The 19464-nt window shown below is 35.0% G+C and overlaps 1 protein-coding gene across 6 annotated transcripts in view; it reads right to left on the bottom strand.

Annotated features, from left to right (window-relative positions):
• Nucleotides 1-1121: 1121 nt before the first annotated feature.
• LOC117336752 (RUN domain-containing protein 1-like) overlaps nt 1122-19464 on the bottom strand; it is a 46194-nt gene continuing 27851 nt past the window's right edge. For all 6 annotated transcript variants that reach the window (XM_033897379.1, XM_033897380.1, XM_033897382.1 and 3 more), the window contains 4 exons: nt 18930-19040; nt 18565-18755; nt 18252-18346; nt 1122-8359 (listed from right to left, as the gene is read on the bottom strand). In XM_033897379.1, the coding sequence (XP_033753270.1) occupies nt 8253-8359; nt 18252-18346; nt 18565-18755; nt 18930-19040 (504 nt within the window). In that variant the 3' untranslated portion in view covers nt 1122-8252. The remainder of the gene's footprint in view (nt 8360-18251; nt 18347-18564; nt 18756-18929; nt 19041-19464) is intronic.

Raw genomic sequence — 19464 nt, 5'->3', positions numbered from 1 at the left:
TTTTGTTGATATTCTTAGCAATCTACAAAGAGCGTAAACATGCAACTAGTACACAACAGAATTACCACATATTAACACGGCATTCTCTTGTAAATTCACTGCAAAAGTAATTCATACATTTGTCTTTGACATCCCTTCAGACTACAGAACGTCATCTGATGGTAATAATGTTGAGGCAGACATCTCATACGAAACTCTGATTGAGAAGTCATGCAACTGTGACCCTTGGTACAAATAGAATCACTGTAAGACATTAAACAGATACGTGAGGTTGTGGAGAGACGATGACGATGGTACGATCATCAAAAGACAGTTCAAATGGTCAGAAAGAATTAATATTTCATTTCCTATTGTAAGGTTTTGTTATTCGAATAGCGAAGCAGCACCTGATACGGGGTCATCAAGTTCTTCATATGTTGTGTTAGAAAGGTGAACTTGTACACTCCACTAAGATGATAGTTGTCCTATTGGCATTTATTGATGGACCCATGATTAGAAAAAATGTCTAGTCAAAGTTTACAGCTCGTAACGTTTCGAAATTAAAACTTTGAAACTTGGGAGAGGAAAGAAATAACCTTACAGATGCTAGATATATTCTGAACCCATCAAAACACGACAAAATCATTTACACTATATCTTATTTAGAATTTGTTACAAGTTAACATGCATCTGTAATAGTATTTTCTCGAATGATTTCGTCCCTTTTTCCTGTCTTGTGTGTATATTATGATCAATTTTAACTACTTATTCGTTATCGACAAGGTAATTATTCATAAGTCGTTTTGAAGGCGAAATGTCTCCGTCGCCAATGCTGCAATACTGTCATCATAATTGGCATGCAATGCATGGTTTATTACATTCCTTTAAATAACACTAATATTGTCGACGATCAATACATACATTATGTACTTTCCTGAATGGAGTTCCAAGCAGTGAAATACATTCCTATGCTTCCGGTGCATGGGAGGATATATTGGTCATTATTCTAGGCTTTGTCGGTCTCTCTCATCAAAATATCTTTGTGTAAAAATTGGCTTGTATTAATTTCTTTCAATACCTATCTAACTGAATTGATGATGGTAGAAGCACGCAGTGATAACAAATCATAACACAAACAGTAATTAACAAAACGTACGATATCATTTATTTTTTCTTCTTTCACATTCAAAAGATTCAAGGTTGTATTGACAGGTTTGTGTTTCATAATTGCCATACCAAGATCTAGTGTGATAAACAATTGATCCGGTATATACCAGATAGTCACAACAGTTACACAAAACTAAGGTAACAACCTCTTTAACACTAGTCATTTGACACAAGTGTTTGGCATTTTACAGTGAAGGCAAGAAATAAACAGTTTCCAAAGAAAGTCATGGTGATGCGAGCTGAAAAGGGCGGAAATATGGAAAATATTTTGGGAAAGTGACACAAAACGGGAAAAACACATTAATGGTATCAGAAAGAAAGAAACTTGACCAAGACTAAGCAATCAAAAATTTCTATTAAACTAAACGCTAAGTTGCCATATTGGAATTGAATGTAAACAAACCATCGCCATATTTGAAATGCCAAATACTTCTGTCTTGTTACATATGTGGTTTTCTTTTCAAAACAATTTCGTTAATGACAATATCATTCACCTTTATACAATTAACTCATAACTACTAAATCGATAGCTGGAGTATATTATCAATACCAGACAAAATGTGAACTCCAGGTATCCACGGGATATGTTTAATCTTCACTTTTCTACCTGCAGGACAATTTATCTTTTTTTCCATTGCTGAGGTTAGATGTAGTAACAGGCATATATTGTAGTTAAATGTCTTACAATATGCAATAGCATACTAGATGAGTTACAGAGTCATGGGAAGTTTAAAGTGTATAGACTGTAACTTAATTGTTGTCGTAATTATTCCAACGTTTTATCGACTTTCAACGCCAGACCGGCATAAATGTCAATAAAATGTCAGAATAATACGGACTACATTGTTAGTAGGAGTATTCGTACTTGGATCCAGTTCAGACAACACCATTTCCTTATCCGACTACAACATCGCAGCTACTTATAAATATGACTGACGCAGCGTCATGCCCGAGCTGTCATTGTGCATGAATGTATGAAGGATATTAGAAGTAGTGGAAATGCGCTAAATTCATCGGTAAGGTTTGGTACCTTTCACCAATATGGAGGGAACAGCAAATAAAAATACATTTTGATGTTTTATCAGAATAGCAAAGGAAGGACGGAAAGAAAAATAAATCAATGCATGAACAGTAAACAAAATTGCACAAATAGCTTATCACTACGACAAACAAATCATTTGAGAATTGTTTTGGATAAAGCATTAATAACAAAAATTAAATAAGCATAAAAAGGTACTGCTTCGATTTTACTAATGTGGGTTAAAGATATATGTAACTTATTGGTCATTCACAACACTAAGCTTTCATTATAATCGTAAATTATTAAAATGAAATTATTTTCACTACCAAACATGACTTGCAAATTAGGAAAAACAATATATCGTAATAAGTTTTGAGAGGTAAAACGAAACAGCTGATTCGCATTCTGCGGCTAGTATCTCGCTGACTTAATGTTTTAGATATGTCAGACTTTTTTTTATCAAAAACATCATTATTGCACATAAACGCCATCACTACTGTAGAAATACACAATTACCGACATCACTAGTGTCATTGGTTGATAAAACATATCGTAAACGTGGCATGGCGATTTACCTTTTGACTGAGAGTATTATGCATCCAGTTTGATAATTATATTCTACAAGAAGCATTAGGATATCACTTTTAAAATCTCAATCCTACATGTCTGGGAAAGTAGGGGCCACGTAGCACAACATATATATGTACCTCCTACACTTTCATTTCAACTGATTAGTGACAAAATGGATATCTTGAATTAGCTTCATGATAGTGTTTTGTCGTACTCTCTGTATAAACTGTATATAAATACTTGACACACTTTTCTAAACAAAAAATGTGAATAATGCAGTTAAATATGGTAATATAAGATATCGACCCATTTCCATCGACTATATATCTAGATACTTACCTTACCCTTCACCCAGCATGAATCCTGATAAGACACATACTCTAATAACATAATTATTCTTTCTAATATCAGTCGAGAACACAACCTTCAATAAAACAAATCTAACAACATCGTATTATATATGTCAAGGTTAATCAGGGATACACCTAATTATATTCCTATCCCAGACAACAACAGCATGATTTATACAACAATATCACGGAAAGGCATATGTCTTTATAATCACAATATTTCAATAAATCTAACAATTTATAATATTTTACGTGTGAACCTTCAATGATTTGGAAAATGCTTCATTGGAAATCACTATAATACAAGGTGCAATAAAAACAAACTAGTATTATCTGGAGATTCTCTGTGAACACATGGGAATGTCAGGTACTGCGGTATATATATTCATATGTTGTAATCGCCAATAAATGTTATAAGCATGCAATATTGGCAGATCATCACACTCAACGGATCAATATTGGCGGATTACCAAAATCAACAAAACAATAATGGCGGATTATCATAATCAATGAAACAATATTGGCGGATTTCTACAATCGAGGAAACAATATAGGCAGATTACCATAACCAATGTAAAGATATTGGCGGAATATCGTAATCAAAGTGACAATATTGGTGGATTGTCATTTTTATGATTTGCGTTAATTATTCAATAAGCAGATCAGTTTATAAAGGAGAAAAAATACCACGTTTTACATGTCAACATCATAAATGCCTGATATATCCTATTTAACATGTGAAAATAATGCGTAATTGTTAATATTCCTTTTGTCAATTTCATGGAGTGATGAATTATCTCGGCAGATTCAATTAACTTTCATCAATTTTGCAAATATATTGGATAATTCACAAAATTTCTCCTCAAAAAATGCTTTGTCTAGAATAACAATGCAGCATCTGTATGTAAGTACCAGCTGGTACTTGGGGTCCTGACCATCTGTGTCACGAATGACTTCAGTCCACTATACTGACACCTCAAATCGATGTAATTCTTAAAGTAACATATAGTATCAGACTTGTTATATATCTGACTAATGCTACATCTCAAAACTAGGTCAAATAATCAATAACAAAAGCATATAAAATTTATAAATAGCAAGTGATAACAGAAAATCAAAAACAATATAGAAATAAATAACAAAATATCTTCAAAATATGAGAAATTAACAAATATACAATTGAAAAATCAGGAGCAAGACTTAGCAGAAACACTGGAAAGTCATAAAATCCCTTGCTTTAAAAATTTACTTCATACCTGTAAATAATGATCAATGGATTTCATTACATTACCACTTTGGAAACTATTTTATAAGATCAATGGATTTCTTAAAATAACAAAGTTGTATTATAAACATAGATAATAAGATAACAGATTTGAAAAATATTCGACTTCCTTTGGATTTCTTCGTTCACTTCTGAATAAAAGCTGTAGAATGATCCAAAATAGTTCACTTTGAAGTATAAATATACAAAAAAAGGTCTAGTCTGCTTATCAGAATATTAAATTTCTAATAATAATAATAAACAGAACGAAAACACTGGCATGCAGAAAATGTGTCAACAAGACATTAAAAATAAAAATCATGTTTTGCATGTTAGCAAACATAATTCACTTGCCTTTCAAGTGAAACCCTATTCTATACTTTCAGACAAAGACACATTCACTGCTACAGTAACATTGATATTTAGTACTTTAGTATGATAATATTTAAATTATTGCGATACATTTCAACAGTCACATTGTGAAGAACAGTCACCATGTACATGCAATATTCTTATATTATCAAAATAGACATTATTCAGATACTTGTAGATCCAAAATATATGAAAACTCGCATAATGTTTAAATAAATTGTGCATAATGATAAAAAGTGTTAACTGGTGGAATGCTATTTGTTTGTGACTTGACATGCATGATTTACATTTGAACATGAAATAATTAATCATGCTGAAAATTGTATTTTACATGGTTTTTCAGCAATATATATGTATATGACAGATGTTTGAAAAAGATGGGCTTCCTCTAATATTCTCCAGAAATAAAGTATCCCGTTATTTTTAAACTGTGAGACCACAGCCAGTCTTTCTACTTTTCAGACAGGTATCACACCAAAAACGTATTAGGAATCATATTACAACTTTAAAATATTTAACTGTATATACTTTAACAAGTATGAAATGGGTTCTCTAAGCACACACAAAATCTTAATGTTTGATGTAAGTGGAGTAACCAGGGAAAACTAAGTAATTACAGTGATACTAGTCGAGTTTATAATATTGAGAATCAGATATAGATTTTAAGGCAGACCACTCTTTGTAACACAAATCAAATTTCACAATCAGAATTTATATATACAAAACATTTGTAAGTCCACAGAATATTGTGTATCATTTCAAAGTGATTTTTCAGCCTTGTAATGATTTAAAGGAAAAGTTGTTTAACAATGTTATTGATTACTGCATACCAGTTTTATTATGCCATTTGAAATATGAAGTGTTGATGAAATCAACAATACAATGCAATAGAAGATTTAAGAAGCGTATATTTTTTTAAATAAAAAAGGCTAATCCATTGATAAACAATTTGCCAAAAATGAAGGATTAGCATAATGAGGTTGAAATTTTTTTTTGAAAGCCCAAAAGTGCAAAATTGACATCAATGAAATTTAAGATAGAGAAAATTGTCTTTGTGGTACAATACCATTTTGATTTTAGATCAAACCTATAGACTGGAAGGTTATTATTCACAATAAAGAAAAGAAGCTTAAGATGAATAATAATGGATGAATACATTTTGGTTTCAGCTTGCACCAGTTACCTGCATTGTTTATAATCATAATCACCTCATATATTACCAGTCACTTTTTTATATTATTCCTTCATGTCAGCACCCTTTCTTTCAACCTCCTTTCACTGTAATTAGTTAACAAAAAAAACCCATCTCTCACTCCATCATAAGTCTTATTCTCAATCCTTCACTGATTCTCCACCAAAAATAAGTCTACCTGCATCAATCTCTCCTAATATATAGTTAATGTTAGAACCATGCAATCACAATACTAATATTTAGTGTTAGATTCATGCCAGCACTCTCTCCGAATAATTTGTGTTCGAATAATCATCACTCTCTCCTAATAATTATTCGAACCATGCCATCATTCTCTTCATTTTGAATTTTTGAACTCATAACAATTGCTCTCTTCACTGTATCTTGCACTGTAATTTTCATATTTTTCACTTTTCAGACCAAGCATATAACCATCAGTATTGTATAATAGGCAGACTAAATATGTACAATTAAATGCTTCAGGTATCTTGATACCATTATCCTATAACGTCCACTTTTCATCACTTCTCCCTCATTTTCTCCAAGTGAACTATCATACTACAGTGGGGCACATCTTCCAAATCAATGGGTAACATTTTCAATTTGTTATAATAGCATCTTCAGACATCTCAGGTAAATGCTAACCTTGAAATTAAAATGACACACAACCTCCGGAATGTCAGGTGAGTTTAACATCACTTTGCCATATTGCACAAGCTTTTTCATACATTTCTCCTCATCATATACAACATCAACAAAAACTATCAGGACATCCAGTAGAGCCTTGTGAATATGTTTTTGACTCCCCAAAATGATATTTGACTCTTAGGATTGTAGGGAAATGTCTATTTTACATAAGTTTTATCCCTCAAATATCTGAGAAAATGTGATTAAAACATGTTTGAAAATCATAGGTCAACTGGATGCCCTTAGCTATTATTATATATTATTACATTATTAAATATGTTCTTTAAAATTCATATTTTATTAATTGAAGAAAACTTCATATCTAATTTAAGTCTTGTATATTGCACACATGAAGTACATGTTATCTCTAATAAAAATTTCTCTGAATTGTTAAGTAAATTTCACACAGAACAGTTATTTGTTAATTTATGGATGTGCTGGTAAGTCACATAATAGCTAGGTTTGAGAAAAGTGATTGCAGTTCATAATTAATACCCTCAATTTTTTTTTCTCAAATACAGTCGCCTGATAAATCATTCTGAAGAATAAATTATCACATATGTATAATTATAAACACAATGCTTTCTATAAAACCACACATGTTATCTTAGTTTAATTTGTCCAACCATGATGGATGCTTTAAAAGTACAAGTAACTAATAAACTAATCATGTAATATATATGCAGGTTTTAAGTTAAATCAAAATTCAAACAGTAATTTTCCTGATAAGAAAGTCAGCAAGCAATTCAATAATAAGAAAAATATGTAAATATCCATTTACCTGAAACCATTTATCTTATTCAAACAAGTCAATATTACCATTGTACCTTAAACAAATATTACTTCAATTTATTTATTTATTCATATGTAAATAACACAATATTTCAGTTCTGTATTTGTACTGCATAATTTATTTCCTGAGAACATTCACACCTCGTAACCTGTATGCCATATTTATAAATGTTGATCTCAGTTGTAAATTTCAAATATTAATGTTGCTTTCCAACGAGTGGTACTCCATTTATACAGGTATGTAATATTATAGGTTAAGTGATAGAGGTTAAGAGTATGCTTAATACATCAATCTAAGTGGCGTGAGACAGAATGAGAACATAAGGACATCAAAGTTGATATGCACTATTGCATACAAATGCCAATCAATAATCTCACCTCTTAAATATACACAGCCAAATAATGTTGCAGCAAAAAACATTTTCAGTTAAAGTTTCATCCGACACACCCATAATCATATTATTGGACACTCAATGAAGAGGCCCCTGTGACTATAAAAATTAACACATTGGCCCCTGTGACTATAAAAATCAGAGTTCCTTTCAAATTCATTAAAATAGATTAAAATGATTTTCTCTAAACATTACATTTTTATATGAATCTTTGAATTTATTTTACTTACATGTGATATGACCTTTATATTTTGCCCAGGTAATTTCTCATCTTGACACCAGGCTATAATCCTTTATCTCACCTGTTGACCAAATATATATCATGACATTTATGCGAGAATTCTGAGTGTCAAATACAATGACTATTTCTAAGTTGTAGCTATTTGTTGCACCATGCAATTACCGAACTCTAATCTGTGGACACAGGACAGTTTTACCAGCAAAGTGAATGCTGGTGTCCCTTGTCCTAAAATGCATCCTTGATGTTGCTGAATGGCCTGACAGCCAAGTCTACAGGTAACTGGAAATTGAATTTACTCAGTCTGTCCATGGATTTCAGGGAATCATCAAAGCCTGAAATTCAAACGTTATGGTTTAACTTGAGTATTGTAAAATCGTAATGTCCTATTGACAGCTAAGTTCATTAAAGGATGGCAGTCAAATGTATTTTTCTAAACAGTGTATTTATTAAAGTTCTAAATGTAATAATGGCTTATTATTTATATCTTAACTCCAGATATCTCAGTGTTAGGACCTACTGGTACATTTTTACAAGCAAGCCCCTGATAACTCAGTCATAGACTACACTATTTATACCCCAGTCCCTGATAACTCAGACATAGACTACACTATCTATACTCCAGTACCTGATAACTCAGACATAGACTACACTATTTATACCCCAGTACCTGATAACTCAGACATAGACTACATTATTTATACTCCAGTCCCTGTTAACTCAGACATAGACTACATTATTTATACTCCAGTCCCTGATAACTCAGACATAGACTACACTATTTATACTCCAGTCCCTGATAACTCAGACATAGACTACACTATTTATACTCCAGTCCCTGATAACTCAGACATAGACTACATTATTTATACCCCAGTCCCTGATAACTCAGACATAGACTACATTATTTATACTCCAGTCCCTGATAACTCAGACATAGACTACATTATTTATACCCCAGTCCCTGATAACTCAGACATAGACTACACTATTTATACTCCAGTCCCTGATAACTCAGACATAGACTACATTATTTATACTCCAGTGCCTGATAACTCAGACATAGACTACACTATTCATACTCCAGTACCTGATAACTCAGACATAGACTACATTATTTATACTCCAGTCCCTGATAACTCAGTCATAAACTACACTATTTATACTCCAGTCCCTGATAACTCGGATATAGACTACATTATTTATACCCCAGTCCCTGATAACTCGGACATAGACTACATTATTTATACTCCAGTCCCTGATAACTCAGACATAGACTACACTATTTATACCCCAGTCCCTGATAACTCAGACATAGACTACATTATTTATACCCCAGTCCCTGACAACTCAGACATAGACTACACTATTTATACCCCAGTCCCTGATAACTCAGACATAGACTACACTATTTATACTCCAGTCCCTGATAACTCAGACATAGACTACACTATTTATACTCCAGTCCCTGATAACTCGGATATAGACTACATTATTTATACTCCAGTCCCTGATAACTCAGACATAGACTACATTATTGATACCCCAGTCCCTGATAACTCAGTCATAGACTACACTATGTATACTCCAGTCCCTGATAACTCAGACATAGACTACATTATTTATACTCCAGTCCCTGATAACTCAGACATAGACTACACTATTTATACCCCATTCCCTGATAACTCAGACATAGACTACATTATTTATACTCCAGTCCCTGATAACTCGGATATAGACTACACTATTTATACCCCATTCCCTGATAACTCAGACATAGACTACATTATTTATACTCCAGTCCCTGATAACTCAGACATAGACTACATTATTTATACCCCAGTCCCTGATAACTCAGACATAGACTACATTATTTATACCCCAGTCCCTGATAACTCAGACATAGACTACATTATTTATACTCCAGTCCCTGATAACTCGGATATAGACTACATTATTTATACCCCAGCCCCTGATAACTCAGACATAGACTACATTATTTATACTCCAGTCCCTGATAACTCAGACATAGACTACACTATCTATACTCCAGTCCCTGATAACTCAGACAAAGACTACATTATTTATACCCCAGTCCCTGATAATTCAGACATAGACTACATTATTTATACCCCAGTCCCTGATAACTCAGACATAGACTACACTATTTATACTCCAGTCCCTGATAACTCTGACATAGACTACACTATTTATACCCCAGTCCCTGATAACTCAGACATAGACTACACTATCTATGCTCCAGTCCCTGATAACTCAGTCATAGACTACACTATTTATACTCCAGTCCCTGATAACTCAGACATAGACTACATTATTTATACTCCAGTCCCTGATAACTCAGTCATAGACTACATTATTTATACTCCAGTCCCTGATAACTCAGTCATAGACTACACTATTTATACTCCAGTCCCTGATAACTCAGACATAGACTACACTATTTATACTCCAGTCCCTGATAACTCAGACATAGACTACACTATCTATGCTCCAGTCCCTGATAACTCAGTCATAGACTACACTATTTATGCTCCAGTCCCTGATAACTCAGTCATAGACTACACTATTTATACTCCAGTCCCTGATAACTCAGACATAGACTACATTATTTATACCCCAGTCCCTGATAACTCAGACATAGACTACATTATTTATACTCCAGTCCCTGATAACTCAGACATAGACTACACTATTTATACTCCAGTCCCTGATAACTCAGTCATAGACTACACTATCTATACTCCAGTCCCTGATAACTCAGACATAGACTACATTATTTATACTCCAGTCCCTGATAACTCAGATATAGACTACACTATTTATACCCCAGTCCCTGATAACTCAGACATAGACTACACTATTTATACTCCAGTCCCTGATAACTCAGACATAGACTACATTATTTATACCCCAGTCCCTGATAACTCAGTCATAGACTACACTATTTATACCCCAGCCCCTGATAACTCAGACATAGACTACACTATTTATACTCCAGTCCCTGATAACTCAGACATAGACTACACTATTTATACCCCAGTCCCTGATAACTCAGTCATAGACTACACTATCTATACTCTAGTCCCTGATAACTCAGACATAGACTACATTATTTATACTCCAGTCCCTGATAACTCGGATATAGACTACATTATTTATACCCCAGCCCCTGATAACTCGGACATAGACTACATTATTTATACTCCAGTCCCTGATAACTCAGACATAGACTACACTATCTATACTCCAGTCCCTGATAACTCAGACAAAGACTACATTATTTATACCCCAGTCCCTGATAATTCAGACATAGACTACATTATTTATACCCCAGTCCCTGATAACTCAGACATAGACTACACTATTTATACTCCAGTCCCTGATAACTCTGACATAGACTACACTATTTATACCCCAGTCCCTGATAACTCAGACATAGACTACACTATCTATGCTCCAGTCCCTGATAACTCAGTCATAGACTACACTATTTATACTCCAGTCCCTGATAACTCAGACATAGACTACATTATTTATACTCCAGTCCCTGATAACTCAGTCATAGACTACATTATTTATACTCCAGTCCCTGATAACTCAGTCATAGACTACACTATTTATACTCCAGTCCCTGATAACTCAGACATAGACTACACTATTTATACTCCAGTCCCTGATAACTCAGACATAGACTACACTATCTATGCTCCAGTCCCTGATAACTCAGTCATAGACTACACTATTTATGCTCCAGTCCCTGATAACTCAGTCATAGACTACACTATTTATACTCCAGTCCCTGATAACTCAGACATAGACTACATTATTTATACCCCAGTCCCTGATAACTCAGACATAGACTACATTATTTATACTCCAGTCCCTGATAACTCAGACATAGACTACACTATTTATACTCCAGTCCCTGATAACTCAGTCATAGACTACACTATCTATACTCCAGTCCCTGATAACTCAGACATAGACTACATTATTTATACTCCAGTCCCTGATAACTCAGACATAGACTACATTATTTATACTCCGGTCCCTGATAACTCAGACATAGACTACACTATTTATACCCCAGTCCCTGATAACTCAGACATAGACTACATTATTTATACCCCAGTCCCTGATAACTCGGATATAGACTACACTATTTATACCCCAGTCCCTGATAACTCAGACATAGACTACATTATTTATACTCCAGTCCCTGATAACTCAGACATAGACTACATTATTTATACCCCAGTCCCTGATAACTCAGTCATAGACTACACTATTTATACCCCAGCCCCTGATAACTCAGACATAGACTACACTATTTATACTCCAGTCCCTGATAACTCAGACATAGACTACACTATTTATACCCCAGTCCCTGATAACTCAGTCATAGACTACACTATCTATACTCTAGTCCCTGATAACTCAGACATAGACTACACTATTTATACTCCAGTCCCTGATAACTCAGACATAGACTACACTATTTATACTCCAGTCCCTGATAACTCAGACATAGACTACACTATCTATACTCCAGTCCCTGATAACTCAGACATAGACTACATTATTTATACTCCAGTCCCTGATAACTCAGACATAGACTACACTATCTATACTCCAGTCCCTGATAACTCGGACATAGACTACACTATTTATACTCCAGTCCCTGATAACTCAGATATAGACTACATTATTTATACCCCAGTCCCTGATAACTCAGACATAGACTACACTATTTATACTCCAGTCCCTGATAACTCAGACATAGACTACATTATTTATACCCCAGTCCCTGATAACTCAGACATAGACTACATTATTTATACCCCAGTCCCTGATAACTCGGATATAGACTCCACTATTTATACCCCAGTCCCTGATAACTCAGACATAGACTCCACTATCTATACTCCAGTCCCTGATAACTCAGACATAGACTCCACTATTTATACTCCAGTCCCTGATAACTCAGACATAGACTACATTATTTATACTCCAGTCCCTGATAAATCAGACATAGACTACATTATTTATACTCCAGTCCCTGATAACTCGGACATAGACTACATTATTTATACTCCAGTCCCTGATAAATCAGACATAGACTACATTATTTATACTCCAGTCCCTGATAACTCGGACATAGACTACACTATTTATACTCCAGTCCCTGATAACTCAGATATAGACTACATTATTTATACCCCAGTCCCTGATAACTCAGTCATAGACTACACTATTTATACTCCAGTCCCTAATAACTCAGTCATAGACTACATTATTTATACTCCAGTCCCTGATAACTCAGATATAGACTACATTATTTATACCCCAGTCCCTGATAACTCAGTCATAGACTACACTATTTATACTCCAGTCCCTAATAACTCGGACATAGACTACACTATTTATACTCTAGTCCCTGATAACTAAGTCATAGACTACATTATTTATACTCCAGCCCCTGATAACTCAGTCATAGACTACACTATCTATACTCTAGTCCCTGATAACTCAGACATGGACTACACTATTTATACCCCAGTCCCTGATAACTCAGTCATAGACTACACTATCTATGCTCCAGTCCCTGATAACTCAGTCATAGACTACACTATTTATACTCCAGTCCCTGATAACTCAGTCATAGACTACACTATCTATACTCCAGTCCCTGATAACTCAGTCATAGACTACACTATCTATACTCCAGTCCCTGATAACTCGGACATAGACTACACTATTTATACTCCAGTCCCTGATAACTCAGATATAGACTACATTATTTATACCCCAGTCCCTGATAACTCAGTCATAGACTACACTATTTATACTCCAGCCCCTGATAACTCAGACATAGACTACATTATGTATACTCCAGTCCCTGATAACTCAGACATAGACTACATTATTTATACTCCAGTCCCTGATAACTCGGACATAGACTACATTATTTATACTCCAGTCCCTGATAACTCATGACATAGACTACATTATTTATACTCCAGCCCCTGATAACTCAGATATAGACTACACTATTTATACTCCAGTCCCTGATAACTCGGATAAAGACTACACTATCTATGCTCCAGTCCCTGATAACTCAGTCATAGACTACACTATTTATACTCCAGTCCCTGATAACTCAGTCATAGACTACACTATCTATACTCCAGTCCCTGATAACTCAGTCATAGACTACACTATTTATACTCCAGCCCCGGATAACTCGGATATAGACTACACTATCTATGCTCCAGTCCCTGATAACTCAGACATAGACTACATTATTTATACTCCAGTCCCTGATAACTCAGACATATACTACACTATTTATACCCCAGCCCCTGATAACTCAGACATAGACTACATTATTTATACTCCAGTCCCTGATAACTCAGTCATAGACTACACTATTTATACCCCAGTCCCTGAAAACTCAGACATAGACTACACTATTTATACTCCAGTCCCTGATAACTCGGATATAGACTACATTATTTATACCCCAGTCCCTGAAAACTCAGACATAGACTACATTATTTATACCCCAGACCCTGATAACTAAGTCATAAACTACACTATTTATACTCCAGTCCCTGATAACTCAGTCATAAACTACACTATTTATACCCCAGACCCTGATAACTAATTCATAGACTACATTATTTATACCCCAGTCCCTGATAACTCAGACATAGACTACACTATTTATACCCCAGTCCCTGATAACTCAGACATAGACTACATTATTTATACTCCAGTCCCTGATAACTCAGAAATAGACTACATTATTTATACTCCAGTCCCTGATAACTCAGACATAGACTACATTATTTATACTCCAGTCCCTGATAACTCAGACATAGACTACATTATTTATACTCCAGACCCTGATAACTCGGACATAGACTACACTATTTATACTCCAGTCCCTGATAACTCAGTCATAGACTACACTATTTATACTCCAGTCCCTGATAACTCAGACATAGACTACATTATTTATACTCCAGTCCCTGATAACTCAGACATAGACTACACTATTTATACCCCAGTCCCTGATAACTCAGACAGACTACATTATCTATACCCCAGTCCCTGATAACTCAGACATAGACTACATTATTTATACCCCAGTCCCTGATAACTCAGACATAGACTACATTATTTATACCCCAGTCCCTGATAACTCAGTCATAGACTACATTATTTATACTCCAGTCCCTGATAACTCAGTCATAGACTACACTATTTATACCCCAGTCCCTGAAAACTCAGACATAGACTACACTATTTATTCTCCAGTCCCTGATAACTCGGATATAGACTACATTATTTATACCCCAGTCCCTGAAAACTCAGACATAGACTACATTATTTATACCCCAGACCCTGATAACTAAGTCATCAACTACACTATTTATACTCCAGTCCCTGATAACTCAGTCATAAACTACACTATTTATACCCCAGACCCTGATAACTAATTCATAGACTACATTATTTATACCCCAGTCCCTGATAACTCAGACATAGACTACATTATTTATACTCCAGTCCCTGATAACTCAGACATAGACTACATTATTTATACTCCAGTCCCTGATAACTCAGACATAGACTACATTATTTATACCCCAGTCCCTGATAACTCAGTCATAGACTACATTATTTATACCCCAGACCCTGATAACTAAGTCATCAACTACACTATTTATACTCCAGTCCCTGATAACTCAGTCATAAACTACACTATTTATACCCCAGACCCTGATAACTAATTCATAGACTACATTATTTATACCCCAGTCCCTGATAACTCAGACATAGACTACATTATTTATACTCCAGTCCCTGATAACTCAGACATAGACTACATTATTTATACTCCAGTCCCTGATAACTCAGACATAGACTACATTATTTATACCCCAGTCCCTGATAACTCAGTCATAGACTACATTATTTATACCCCAGTCCCTGATAACTCAGACATAGACTACATTATTTATACTCCAGTCCCTGATAACTCAGACATAGACTACATTATTTATACTCCAGTCCCTGATAACTCGGACATAGACTACATTATTTATACCCCAGTCCCTGATAACTCGGACATAGACTACATTATTTATACCCCAGTCCCTGATAACTCAGACATAGACTACACTATTTATACCCCAGTCCCTGATAACTCGGACATAGACTACACTATTTATACTCCAGTCCCTGATAACTCAGACATAGACTACATTATTTATACTCCAGTCCCTGATAACTCGGACATAGACTACACTATTTATACTCCAGTCCCTGATAACTCAGACATAGACTACACTATCTATACTCCAGTCCCTGATAACTCAGACATAGACTACATTATTTATACCCCAGTCCCTGATAACTCAGACATAGACTACACTATTTATACTCCAGTCCCTGATAACTCAGACATAGACTACATTATTTATACCCCAGTCCCTGATAACTCAGACATAGACTACACTATTTATACCCCAGTCCCTGATAACTCAGTCATAGACTACACTATTTATACTCCAGTCCCTGATAACTCAGTCATAGACTACACTATCTATACTCCAGTCCCTGATAACTCAGACATAGACTACACTATCTATACTCCAGTCCCTGATAACTCGGACATAGACTACATTATTTATACTCCAGTCCCTGATAACTCCGTCATAGACTACATTATTTATACCCCAGTCCCTGATAACTCAGACATAGACTACACTATTTATACTCCAGTCCCTGATAACTCAGACATAGACTACATTATTTATACCCCAGTCCCTGATAACTCAGTCATAGACTACATTATTTATACCCCAGACCCTGATAACTAAGTCATCAACTACACTATTTATACTCCAGTCCCTGATAACTCAGTCATAAACTACACTATTTATACCCCAGACCCTGATAACTAATTCATAGACTACATTATTTATACCCCAGTCCCTGATAACTCAGACATAGACTACATTATTTATACTCCAGTCCCTGATAACTCAGACATAGACTACATTATTTATACTCCAGTCCCTGATAACTCAGACATAGACTACATTATTTATACCCCAGTCCCTGATAACTCAGTCATAGACTACATTATTTATACCCCAGTCCCTGATAACTCAGACATAGACTACATTATTTATACTCCAGTCCCTGATAACTCAGACATAGACTGCATTATTTATACTCCAGTCCCTGATAACTCGGACATAGACTACATTATTTATACCCCAGTCCCTGATAACTCGGACATAGACTACATTATTTATACCCCAGTCCCTGATAACTCAGACATAGACTACATTATTTATACCCCAGTCCCTGATAACTCGGACATAGACTACACTATTTATACTCCAGTCCCTGATAACTCAGACATAGACTACATTATTTATACTCCAGTCCCTGATAACTCAGGACATAGACTACACTATTATACTCCAGTCCCTGATAACTCGGACATAGACTACACTATCTATACTCCAGTCCCTGATAACTCAGACTTAGACTACATTATTTATACTCCCAGTCCCTGATAACTCAGATATAGACTACACTATTTATACTCCAGTCCCTGATAACTCAGACATAGACTACATTATTTATACTCCCAGTCCCTGATAACTCAGTACATAGACTACACTATTTATACCCCAGTCCCTGATAACTCATGACATAGACTACACTATTTATACTCCAGTCCCTGATAACTCAGTCATAGACTACACTATCTATACTCCAGTCCCTGATAACTCAGACATAGACTACACTATCTATACTCCAGTCCCTGATAACTCGGACATAGACTACATTATTTATACTCCAGTCCCTGATAACTCCGTCATAGACTACATTATTTATACCCCAGTCCCTGATAACTCAGACATAGACTACACTATTTATACTCCAGTCCCTGATAACTCAGACATAGACTACACAATTTATACTCCAGTCCCTGATAACTCAGTCATAGACTACATTATTTATACCCCAGTCCCTGATAACTCAGACATAGACTACACTATCTATACTCCAGCCCCGAATAACTCTTTGTTAGACCTTCTGCTACAATATTTATATCCCAGCCACTGATATTTGAGTGTTAGACCAACCTGCCCCTGATAAATTCAATGCTAAACTTACTTGTACGAGCCACGTAGCTCCAGTCCTGGTAGTAATGATCAACAAGTGTCTGTGTCCTGAACAATAACTTCAACCAAGTGGACAGTTTTCTCTCACTGAGGAAGAAAACAACATCATAAATCTTCAAACAACATCATAAATCTTCAAACAACATCATAAATCTTCAAATAACGTCATAAATCTTCATCATCAAACTGATTTTTGAAATAAGTTATGGAAATGAATCTTGATAGCATATGTAAAGGAGGATTGGAAAATGATAAAGAAAGCTGGCCGATGAATTCATTTACTTTAATTTACTTGAAATACTTACTTGAGAGCTAGAGATATGAATGCTTTAAAGTGAGAGTCCTCCGTGCGTTTTAGCGGCGTGTGGGAAGTGATAACTGTATCAATGGCTCCCAGTAAGGTCTGTTTCGCCGTAATTGGCTTTCCACCAACTATGTCCAAATGAAATGACTGAGACAGCTTCCTGAATGGTGAATCATTGTATTCTTTTCCATGCTGTAAAGGAACATTACAATATACTCAGTAACGGACCATGACATAAGCTCTCTTGATTTTCAACTAGGAAAGTTCAAAATGTAGTCAAGAGAAGTTACAATGGGAAAGAACAGTAAGCAAAGTTGCAAAGATGCATAGTAGTCAAGAAAACTATAAGAAATGACATATATATACCTTCATTTCGTAAAACCTCAGTAGTAGGTCCCATGCATGCATCTGTTTGGTGACAGCAGCTGATCGATTCGGGATACAACCAAATGGTACAACACTGGTACTTTGTCCAATCTATCACAATATTAATAAATACTTTCTTAGATTAAATTTATGTTACTGAGAAAATGTGTGATGATATAAAGTCAAAATATTATGCTTTCTTAAACTTAATGACATAAACATGTATAAACGGATCAAAACCCACAATTATGGTACCAGTAACACCAAAATGTCAATAGGGCAACAAATTCATTGTAAAATCGAACAATATCAGAACATATCTGAAATATCAAAGAGTTAGTTCATTGGTTTGAACTAGGAAATAAGCTTGATATGAGAATAATATGCAAAGGGTTTCATGTGGGCTCAAGTGTCTACTCCTAAGCTATATGTACACTGATTTTTCCTCAGAAGTAACGGTAAATAAATCTTAAGTAAATCCCGAGACAATTCCCAAGGAATTTTGTCTATAGGTCAAAAGTGATTTTTCCCAGTC

This window comes from Pecten maximus, chromosome 10, assembly GCF_902652985.1.
Source record: "Pecten maximus chromosome 10, xPecMax1.1, whole genome shotgun sequence".
Classification (NCBI taxonomy): Eukaryota; Metazoa; Mollusca; class Bivalvia; order Pectinida; family Pectinidae; genus Pecten; species Pecten maximus.
This window is presented reverse-complemented; position numbering and strand designations above follow the sequence as displayed.